The following is a 12,071-nucleotide window of genomic DNA, read 5'->3' on the forward strand; positions in this document are numbered from 1 at the left end:
GCTGTAAAGCAGGAACAAGAAAAAAGTTGCTGGAAAAGCTCAGCAAATCTGGCAGCATTTGTGGAGGACAAAATGGAGTTAACATTTCGGGTCCGGTGACCCTTCCTTAGAACAGTTCTGAGGAAGGGTCACCAGACCCGAAACGTTAACAATTGAATTAGTTATGTTGGATGAGTTCTTCTTTTGGGCGCAGCAAACTACCACCAATGAAAATAAGCATGGAAACACAAAGTCAAAACAAATAAAATTACTGTACTCACGTTAGCTCTTTAGTGAACTTTAAATATCAATAGTAGTATATAGCTACTAACCTGGCAATGTCAGGAAACTTGATTGGAAAATACAGCACCTTGCACTTGGGCCTGATGAGTTTCTCAAGTTCTCTGGGTCGATGATCAGGAATTAGCTTCATGAAAGAGCCAATGGATATTAGGAATGATTCCATATTAAATGCTGAATTGAACACAATCACATCAGCCACCAAGCTGAAAATAGAGAAATTATACTGTTAAAACAAAACATTTTTATCTTGTGCTTGTCATTTGATCCCTTGTCCAATTTGTAAGAGAAAATGTTTTCTTAAAATGTAAACTTTCACTGTTGAATGTTAATACCAAAATTACTTATATTTACATCACCCTGTGGTTTGCACATATGCCCTTAACCTATAAACTACACAAGACTCTACTTTGATATCATAAGCATAAGCCAGATACTTTGGTCAGACTGATTGCTGTAAGCAATTTAGTTGTGGTTTGGAGGCATTCTCAATCCACTTCAGCAGGGATCAGATGGACACTGACCTAGAAAAATGAATTCTGCTCATAGTTCACTTGTGCCATTTTGTTCAGGTCAGGATTGTTACTGAAGACTGTGTCTCAACACACCTATTTTTGAATAAACAGCCAGGCAGCACGTACATCAGTAGTTGTTCACTGCATAAACTTGCTGCTTACCATGTCTTGGCTGTAGAAGCTCAGAAATCAACCAAAATTAATGTTTCCATCTGTCAAGTACTGGCAAATATTATAGATTTTATTGTAATTCAAACCTGAACTTTTGAATCAGTGACCTTGTCCTGCCAAGATATACTGAAAATACCTCTGAGACAGTGAATTTGCAAAACAGTGTTTTCTCCTACCTAGCACACATTATTCAGACTCATCACCATAAAAGAGAACACTGAGGAGGCAGGTTTGTTAGTCACTTCAGTCTGATTTCCTCAGTCAGTTTGTTCTTGTTTCGTATACACTTACTTGGACATAGTAGCTGCAGCTTTTGAGATGTGCGTTGTTTTCAATATCAAGTGACAGATTACTAGTGATTGTGAGCCTAGATAGGAGAAGCTATAACCAACCGCCAGGATCACACTCTCAATGCTGACAGAAGACAATACAGCAACACCCCTGGCATTTGCTTTCCTGACCCTGATGGTCAAATCCAACTCTTTGCCAACATGAGAAAGTCACCCATTTGTCAGTTCAGGTATTCTTTACTGTAGAAAGCTATTGCAAGATCATCAATAAAGAACAACTCTCTGATGAGTATTTTACACATGCAAGGCTTTCTGCAAATTCTTATACATGCGTAGCTCCCTTCTGTAGATGTCATCAAAGTATATGACCACAGCAAGGAAAAGAATACACCAAAACATGTCAGATAACAAAGTTTGGAGCTGGATGAACACAGCAGGCTAAGCAGTATCTCGGGACACAAAAGCTGACATTTTGGGCCTAGACCCTTCATCAGAGAGGGGGATGGGGAGAGGGTTCTGGAATAAATAGGGAGAGAGGGGGAGGCGGACCGAAGATGGATAGAGGAGAAGATAGGTGGAGGGGAGAGTATGGGTGGGGACGTAGGGAGGGAATAGGTCAGTGCAGGGAGGACAGACAGGTCAAGGAGGCGGGATGAGGTTAGTTGGTAGGAAACGGAGGTGCGGCTTGAGGTGGGAGGAGGGGATAAATGAGAGGAAGAACAGGTAAGGGAGGCAGGGACAAGCTGGGCTGGTTTTGGGATGCAGTGGGGGGAGGGAGAGACCACTCTCTCCGTGACTCCCTTGTCCGCTCCACACTGCCCTCCAACCCCACCACACCCGGCACCTTCCCCTGCAACCGCAGAAAATGTTACGCTTGCCCCCACACCTCCTCCCTCACCCCCATCCCAGGCCTCAAGATGACCTTCCATATTAAGCAGATGTTCACCTGCACATCTGCCAATGTGGTATACTGTATCCACTGTACCCAGTGTGGCTTCCTCTACATTGGAGAAACCAAGCGAAAACTTGAGGACCGCCTTGCAGAACACCTCCGCTTAGTTCGCAATAAACAACGTCAACTCCCAGTCGCGAACCATTTTAACTCCCCCTCCCATTCCTGAGAGGACATGTCCATCATGGGCCTCCTGCAGTGCCACAATTACGCCACCCGAAGGTTGCAGGAACAGCAACTCATAATCCGCTTGGGAACCCTGCAGCCCAATGGTATCAATGTGGACTTCACAAGCTTCAAAATCTCCCCTTCCACCACTGCATCCCAAAACCAGCCCAGCTCGGAGGAAGAGGTGGGGTCTGGGGCCTGTTGGAGACTGCTTTGCAGAACACCTCCGCTCAGTTCGCAACAAACAACTGCACCTCCCAGTCGCAAACCATTTCCACACCCCCTCCCATTCTCTAGATGACATGTCCATCATGGGCCTCCTGCACTGCCACAATGATGCCACCCGAAGGTTGCAGGAACAGCAACTCATATTCCGCATCCCACTTCCTACAGACTAAGGGGGTGGCCATGGGCACCCGTATGGGCCCCAGCTATGCCTGCCTCTTTGTAGGTTACGTGGAACAGTCCCTCTTCCGCACCTACACAGGCCCCAAACCCCACCTCTTCCTCCGGTACATTGATGACTGTATCGGCGCCGCCTCTTGCTCCCCAGAGGAGCTCGAACAGTTCATCCATTTCACCAACACCTTCCACCCCAAACTTCAGTTCACCTGGGCCATCTCCAGCACATCCCTCACCTTCCTGGACCTCTCAGTCTCCATCTCAGGCAACCAGCTTGTAACTGATGTCCATTTCAAGCCCACCGACTCCCACAGCTACCTAGAATACACCTCCTCCCACCCACCCTCCTGCAAAAATTCCATTCCCTATTCCCAATTCCTCCGCCTCCGCCGCATCTGCTCCCACGATAAGACATTCCACTCCCGCACATCCCAGATGTCCAAGTTCTTCAAGGACCGCAACTTTCCCCCAACAGTGATCGAGAACGCCCTTGACCGCGTCTCCCGTATTTCCCGCAACACATCCCTCACACCCCGCCCCCGCCACAACCGCCCAAAGAGGATCCCCCTCGTTTTCACACACCACCCTACCAACCTCCGGATACAACGCATCATCCTCCGACACTTCCGCCATTTACAATCTGACCCCACCACCCAAGACATTTTTCCATCCCCACCCCTGTCTGCTTTCCGGAGAGACCACTCTCTCCGTGACTCCCTTATTCGCTCCACACTGCCCTCCAACCCCACCACACCCGGCACCTTCCCCTGCAACCGCAGGAAATGCTACACTTGCCCCCACACCTCCTCCCTCACCCCTATCCCAGGCCCCAAGATGACATTCCACATTAAGCAGAGGTTCACCTGCACATCTGCCAATGTGGTATACTGCATCCACTGTACCCGGTGTGGCTTCCTCTACATTGGGGAAACCAAGCGGAGGCTTGGAGACCGCTTTGCAGAACACCTCCGCTCAGTTCGCAACAAACAACTGCACCTCCCAGTCGCAAACCATTTCCACTCCCCCTCCCATTCTTTAGATGACATGTCCATCATGGGCCTCCTGCACTGCCACGATGATGCCACCCGAAGGTTGCAGGAACAGCAACTCATATTCCGCCTGGGAACCCTGCAGCCTAATGGTATCAATGTGGACTTCACCAGTTTCAAAATCTCCCCTTCCCCTACTGCATCCCTAAACCAGCCCAGTTCGTCCCCTCCCCCCACTGCACCACACAACCAGCCCAGCTCTTCCCCCCCCACCCACTGCATCCCAATACCAGTCCAACCTGTCTCTGCCTCCCTAACCGGTTCTTCCTCTCACCCATCCCTTCCTCCCACCCCAAGCTGCACCCCCAACTACCTACTAACCTCATCCCACCTCCTTGACCTGTCCGTCTTCCCTGGACTGACCTATCCCCTGCCTCCCTCCCCACCTATACTCTCTCCACCTATCTTCTTTACTCTCCATCTTCGGTCCGCCTCCCCCTCTCTCCCTATTTATTCCAGTTCCCTCTCCCCATCCCTCTCTCTGATGAAGGGTCCAGGCCCGAAATGTCAGCTTTTGTGCTCCTGAGATGCTGCTTGGCCTGCTGTGTTCATCCAGCCTCACATTTTATTATTATGGTGGTAATTGGCCAGCTTTTTGTGCATTATCATTCTGAGGGTTGGTAGTACGCAGTAATGATAGGAGATTTCCTTGACCATGTTTTACTTGATACCACTCAAGTTCATAGTACCAGAATCCCTTCCAACAGTGTGTCACTTTACTGTTACCTATGCCACACCTTTCCTGCTGGTGTCGCAGGAGATGGTGGGGTCTGGCTCATTGTCTGTAAGGGAAGGTACAATTCATAAGGTATAATTCTGTAAGCATGGTTACATCAGGCTGTTGCTTGACAAGTTCAGGCAGGGAGCTCTCCCAGTTTTGGCTCTAGCCCCTAGATGTTCATAAGGAGGGCATTGCATGGTCTGTTATTTGCCATTGCTGTTTCCAGTGCCTAGATTGATGCTAGGTGATCTGTCTGGTTTAATTTCTTTATTGAGCTTTTCTTTTGAGATTGTTACAACTGGTTACCTTGCCAGGCGATTTCAGAGAACAATCAAGAGATTTTTAACTGAATTTTAATATTATCCTCTACCGTGCTGGGATTCAAACCTGAGTCCCCAGAACACTACCTGGGTGTCTGGATTCTAACGATAATACCAGAAGGCCATCTCCTCCTCCCAGGTCCACAATCAACCAGCTACCATTTTTATATATCTTTTGGAGTTTCCACAACTCTACAATAATTTAAGCTTGGAGATTTCCCTCATTGCACTCCACACTGCTGAAGGGTTTTAGAAAAGGAGATGCAAAAATAATGCATCAGACTTACGACCTTATAGAACATTGAGACACATTGGGGGTAACTAAGGAAATAACATTTCATGCTGACAGCTTCAATGATGGATGTGAAGACAGTGTTATTTGTAAGAGTATTGTGTGATAAGAAATGCAGTTATTAAGATACAAGAAAATAGCTAATATCTAGAATTACGAGATGAAAAGAACTGCAAATTTTAGGCAAAAAAAACAAAGGTTTTTATTGCCCAGTGAAGGAATGGAAGAGATTAAGTTGTAGTGATTCACTCATTGCAATGTGAGAATGCAGACTATCTGCCCTGAAGATTGAAGAAAATTAATGAACTACAGTAGAATCATCAACTAAATGAAAACTTAAAAATGAGTTAAGCAGATCATTGATATGAAGAGTGAACATAATGAGAAAAAGAAGCAAGGCATGGTAAATTTCTGTGTTAATGATAATTTTTTGAGATGTTGTTACTTTTGAACAGAGGTGCTTCATAGCAAGTCTCTTCTTGGTCCATCACTGTGCTGATATTTTATGGAAAGTGCACATTGCGAGCAGAAAAGCTTCACTCACTGTCTGGAGAGCTCACAATACTGTTTTACACTCTCCGTAATAAGGTGGACTGTATCAATGTAAAGCTCAAAGAATGACCTAAGAAATGTAAGGAAGATTTTAATATGAACGGCCCTTTCTTTTAACTTTAATTCCATTTTAATCACAGTTGGTCAGGAGATTACTTCAGCAGATATATTGCTGCTTGACAGATGTTCTGATATAGGGTAGCAGAGTTCAAAGATCCTTTGTTACATAAATTAATTGAATCCTGAAATATGCAAATTTAGTTCGCCAAGCAGTCTTATACCTCAGCCCGAGTTTCTCGAAAATACAGGTAAAAGAAAGAAAGTTTCAAACCCTTGGTCCAAAGGTTATTTCAATGCTTTTTAAACTATTCCTTCACAATGAAAGTAGTAAATTAGCATACGTACAGGCGAAGGGAACAAAGGGATATGACAGCATGGTTAAAGAAAACATTCAAGTCGCATTTGAGTGCTGGCATTAACCATTTGAGCTAATTTCATGGCTCTGAAGAATCCATAGAAACATTAGTTTTTAGAAAAAAAAGTCATCAATTTATTGTGCTTTTAATTTTCTATTTGTGTACTGATTATTGCCAGGTGAACATCCCTTAAACCTGTTATTTCTGGATTACTATCTGAGCCACGAGCAAATTAGCACAGGGCCAACAAGGTTAGAGGCAAAAGCATGGCTCAAAGATTGGTGTGGAGGAAACAGATTTGAATTCTATCAATTGACATCAGTACTCAAGAAGGAGAAGTTGTTCTAATGGGACAGGCTCCACCTGAAACATAAATAAAAACCAAAAGAACTGTGGATGCTATAAATCAGGAACAAAAACAAAGTTGCTGGAAAAGCTCAGCAGGTCTGGCAGCATCTGTGAAGGAGAAAACAGAGTTGACTTTCGGGTCCGGTGACCCTTCCTCAGAATGGATGGTGTCAGTTCTGAGGAAGGGTCACCGGACCTGAAACGTCAACTCTGTTTTCTCCTCCACAGATGCTGCCAGACCTGCTGAGCTTTTCCAGCAACGTTGTTTTTGTTTCCACCTGAAACATGCTGGGACCAGGGCTGTGGAGAGGGCATTAAATTAACCTGGGGAGGGGGGTGGAGGAAAGGAGGTTAGTACAGATTGAAATTGGCAGGTGTGATGTTGCAGGTATCACAGACTTGGCTGTTAGGGGATCAGGGTGGGGTACTACATATCCAAGGATTCAAGTCCTAAAAGGAGAAGAGTCAGACGGACAGGGAGGCAGGGTCGCCTTGTTATTCAGGAATGAAATGAAATCAGTAGCATGAAGTGGTATAGAGTTGGAAAGCACAGAATCTGTGAGAATATTAGTTGAGGAACCGCAAAGGAGAAAAGATCATGATGGGACTTGTGTACAGGCCTCCTGGCAGTAGTCAGGATGTAGAAAAGGAATGTAAGAAGGACACTCCTACAATAATCATAGGAGACCTCAATAAGTATTGGAATGGGATACAGGGGAACTTAGCTGCTTGGATACAGAATTGGCTGGCCAACAGAAGACAGCGAGTGGTAGTAGAAGGAAAATATTCTGCCTGGAAGTCAGTGGTGAGTGGGGTTCCACAGGGCTCTGTCCTTGGGCCTCTACTGTTTGTAATTTTTATTAATGACTTGGACGAGGGAATTGAAGGATGGGTCAGCAAGTTTGCAGACGACACAAAGGTCGGAGGTGTCGTTGACAGTGTAGAGGGCTGTTGTAGGCTGCAGCGGGACATTGACAGGATGCAGAGATGGGCTGAGAGGTGGCAGATGGAGTTCAACCTGGATAAATGCGAGGTGATGCATTTTGGAAGGTCGAATTTGAAAGCTGAGTACAGGATTAAGGATAGGATTCTTGGCAGCGTGGAGGAACAGAGGGATCTTGGTGTGCAGATACATAGATCCCTTAAAATGGCCACCCAAGTGGACAGGGTTGTTAAGAAAGCATATGGTGTTTTGGCTTTCATTAACAGGGGGATTGAGTTTAAGAGTCGTGAGATCTTGTTGCAGCTCTATAAAACTTTGGTTAGACCGCACTTGGAATACTGCGTCCAGTTCTGGGCGCCCTATTATAGGAAAGATGTGGATGCTTTGGAGAGGGTTCAGAGGAGGTTTACCAGGATGCTGCCTGGACTGGAGGGCTTATCTTATGAAGAGAGGTTGACTGAGCTCGGTCTCTTTTCATTGGAGAAAAGGAGGAGGAGAGGGGACCTAATTGAGGTATACAAGATAATGAGAGGCATAGATAGAGTCGATAGCCAGAGACTATTTCCCAGGGCAGAAATGGCTAGCACGAGGGGTCATAGTTTTAAGCTGGTTGGTGGAAAGTATAGAGGGGATGTCAGAGGCAGGTTCTTTACGCAGAGAGTTGTGAGAGCATGGAATGCGTTGCCAGCAGCAGTTGTGGAAGCAAGGTCATTGGGGTCATTTAAGAGACTGCTGGACATGCATATGGTCACAGAAATTTGAGGGTGCATCCATGAGGATCAATGGTCGGCACAACATTGTGGGCTGAAGGGCCTGTTCTGTGCTGTACTGTTCTATGTTCTATGTTCTAAGTAGGTGGACTAGGAAAACCAGGTTGGTAGCAGATCTCAAGAAAAGGGATTTGTGAAACATTGACAAGATTTCTTTTGGACTGCTTGTGGTACAACCAACTTGGGAACAGACAATTCTGGACTTAATGTGTAATGAGGCAGACTTGATTAGAAAGCTGAAGATCAAGAAACCCCTCTGGGGTAGTGACCATGGTATGATTGAATTCACCTCGCTGTTTGAGAGGGAGAAGAATGAAGCAGATATACTGGCATGACAATCGAGGAAGGTTATTTAAAAAGATGTGAGGGAAGAGTTGGTTGGAACTGATTGGAAGGGGAGCCAAACAGGCAGCAACAATGGCATGGGTTTCTAGGAGAATTTCAGGTGGCATGGTATGAATTCTCCCCAACGAAGAAGAAAAACATTAATGGATGATGAGGCAATCATGGCTAACAAGGCGAGTCAGTGATAGCATAAAAGGAAAAGAAAAAGCATATAATGTGTTGAAGATTAGTGGGAAGCCAGAGGATTGGGAAACCTTCAAAAAACGGCAGAGAATAAATTAACATGCAATAAGGAGGGAGAAGATGAAATATGAGAATAAGCTAAAGTAGCAAAGAAAGCAGACTGCAAGAGTCTTTTTTTTAAGATATCTAAAAGGCAACAGTGAACATTAGACTGCTGGAAAAGTACTGGGAACGAAGAAATGGCAAAGGGACTGAATAGGTTCTCTGCATCAGTTTTCATATTGTACGGTACCAGGAACACATCAGAGCTTCATGACAGTCGTGGGCAGAGGTGAGTGTAGTGACCACCAGTAAGGAGAAGGTGCTGGGGAAGCTGAAAAGTCTGAAGGCAGATAAATCACCCAGCTGAGATGGACTACACCTCAGAGTTCTGAAGTAGACAGCTGAGCAGATCGTAGAGGCATTGGTGGTCATCTTTCAGGTATCGTTAGAGTCAGGAAGGGTTGAGAGGACTGGAAGAAAGGCTTATGTAACACACCCGTTAAAGAAGAGGTGGGGGGAGGTGGGGAATGCAGAAGACAGGAAACTACAGGCCAGTTTGCCTAACCTCGGACATTGGTAAAATTTCCAAGCTCATCATGAAGGATGAAATTGCGGAATATTTCTTGGTGCATGGTAAAATTGATCAGAGTCAGCATGGCTTCATCATGGGGAAGTCATGCCTGGTATATCTGTTAGAATTTTTTAAGGAGGTAATGAGCATGTTAGACAAAGGAAAACTACTAGACATGATCTAGTGGGATTTCCACATGGCCTTTGACAAGTTGCTGCACAGGGACAAGGCACTGACATGGATAAAGGATTGGCTGACTGGCAGAAGGGACAGAGTAGGGATAGCAGAGTCTTTTACAGGATGGCAGCCAGTGGACTTCCATAGGAGTCCATGTTGGGGCCACAACTATTTACATTATACATTAACATTCTGGATGAAGAAACTGAAGGCACTGTTGCTAAGTTTTCAGGTGAGGGGCAGATGGAGGAGCGAGTAGTATTGAGGAAGTTGAGATGCTGCAGAAGGGCTTGAACATTGCAGGTGAGTAGACAAAGAAGTAGCAGATGGAATACAATTGGCAAAGTGTGAAATTAAACATTTTGGCAGGAAGAACACAGACGCAGATTGCAGATGCTGGAATCAGAGTCGATATAGTGTGAAGCTGGAGGAACATAGCATGTCAGGCAGCATCAGAGGAGTAGGAGAGTCAACGTTTCAGGCCGAGATCCTTCATCAGGACTCCTTCACTGGGGTCTTTCCAGAGGGGAGGTGACAACTTCTTCAAAGAGGGCATCCTTGGAAGAGGCTTCGCAGTGCCACTCCAAGATAGCAAGAACGCAGTTGCTGAAGTCAGAATCGATACAGTATGGAGCTGGAGGAACACAGCAGGTCAAGTAGCATCAGAGCAGGACAGTCGACATTTCATGTCAAGTCCTGAAACATGGACTTTCCTACTCCTCTGATGCTGCCTGACCTGCTGTGCTCCTCCAACTCCACACGGTATTGACAGGAGATTAGATGTCCTTGTTCAGTTAAGGTTTACAAGTAGATTCAATTGATGGTTAATAAGGTAAATGCAATGTTGGCACTCATTTCAGGAGAGCTAGAATATAAGAGCAAAGATATACTGCTAGTGCTGTATAAGGCTCTGGTCAGACCTGCATTTGGAACATTTTGAGCAGTTTTGGGCCACATATCTAAGCAAAGATGTGCTGGCATTAGGGGCTTTCCACAGGAGCTTACAAGAATGATCTCGAGATGAAGGCCTTGTCATATGTGGTGTGGTTGAAGAATCTAGCACTGTACTTGAGGGAATTTACAAGGATGGGGGGAGATTTGATTGAAACTTACAAAATACTGAGAAGTCTGGTTAAGATGGCCGTGAGTAATATGTTTCTCCTGGTAGGAGGGACTACAAACCAGGGGCACAGCCTCAGGGTGAAGGAATGACACTTTAGGACTGAGATGAGGAGGAATTTCTTCAGCCAAAGGGTGGTTAATCTGGAGGAACTCATTGCTGCTGAAGGTTGTGGAGGCCAAGTCATTGATTGGATTGAAAACAGAGATAGAACATAGAACAGAGGGAAGTACAGCACAGTGCAGGCCCTTCTGCCCACGATGTTGTGCCAATCTATTATCCTACCAAGGTTAATCTACTCTGAGTACCCTACATTTTACTATCCTCCATCTGCCTTTCCAAGAGTCGCTTAAAAGTCTCTAAAGTATCTGACTCCACTACCACTGCCATTAGCACATTCCACAAGCCCACCATTCTCTGCGTGAAGAACCTACCTCTGATATCTTCGTTATACCATCCTCCAATCATCTTAAAATTATGCCCCCTTGTAATAATCATTTCTGCCCTGGGAAAAAGTCTCTGACTATCCACTCTATCTATGCCTCTTATCATCTTGTAAACCTCTATCAAGTCACCTCTCATCCTTCTTCGCTCCAATGAAGAAGCCATAGCTCCCTCAACTTTTTGTCGTAAGGCCTGCCCTTCAGTCCTGGCAGCATCCTGGTAAATCACCTCTATACCCTCTCTAAAGTTTCCACATCTTTCCTGTAATGAGGTGACCAGAACTGAATACAATATTCCAAGTGTGGTCTAACTGGGCTGCAGCATAACCTTATGGTTCTTTAACTCAATTCCCCTGCCAACAAAAGCCAACACACCATTTGGCTTCTTTACAACCTTATCAACTTGGGTAGCAACTTTGAAGGATCTAAGGACGTGGATCACAAGATCCCTCTGTTCCTCCACACTGCCGAGAATCCTGCCATTAACCCTCTTGATTAGTAAGGGGATCAGGGGTTACGTGGAGAAGGTGGGAGAATGGGAGTTGAGAAACACATAAGCCATGATCGAATGCAGAGCAGACGTAATGGGCTACATGTCCAAATTCTGCTCCGATATCTTATAGCATTATGGTCTTAAGTTTTAACATGTGAATGAATAAAAATAGCATGGAGTAACCACTACTTTCCACCCCAAAATGTTCAGACCGAATGGCACTATTAACACAATGAGCCACCACAATCATTTCTGATTTGATGCTTGTTTTGTATTGAGTAAAATTATCTGTCCTCTGGGTCTACACTCTACTCTGAATCAACTGGGTTTGACAGGAAGAAGAAATACAGCCTGCGATCCTGTGACTATCTTGCATTCAGTGATGCTTAAATGCTGTGCAAGTAGAAGACCAGCTTGGGCTGTGATGCCTTCATTGTCAAGCAGTCTGCCTACAGTGACTGCTTGCATTGGGGCAAGGTGCCAGAAAGCAACCTGTCCCCAAAGCACCA

General features: G+C 45.3%; 1 protein-coding gene across 12 annotated transcripts in view; it reads right to left on the minus strand.

Annotated features, from left to right (window-relative positions):
* The window catches only part of gtdc1 (glycosyltransferase-like domain containing 1), a 417,621-nt gene that overhangs the window by 279,692 nt on the left and 125,858 nt on the right, over positions 1-12,071 (minus strand). For all 12 annotated transcript variants that reach the window (XM_059647446.1, XM_059647444.1, XM_048534511.2 and 9 more), the window contains one exon: positions 312-485. In XM_059647446.1, coding sequence (XP_059503429.1) covers positions 312-485 — 174 coding nt within the window. The remainder of the gene's footprint in view (positions 1-311; positions 486-12,071) is intronic.

This window comes from Stegostoma tigrinum, chromosome 7 (genome assembly GCF_030684315.1).
Source record: "Stegostoma tigrinum isolate sSteTig4 chromosome 7, sSteTig4.hap1, whole genome shotgun sequence".
Taxonomy (NCBI): Eukaryota; Metazoa; Chordata; class Chondrichthyes; order Orectolobiformes; family Stegostomatidae; genus Stegostoma; species Stegostoma tigrinum.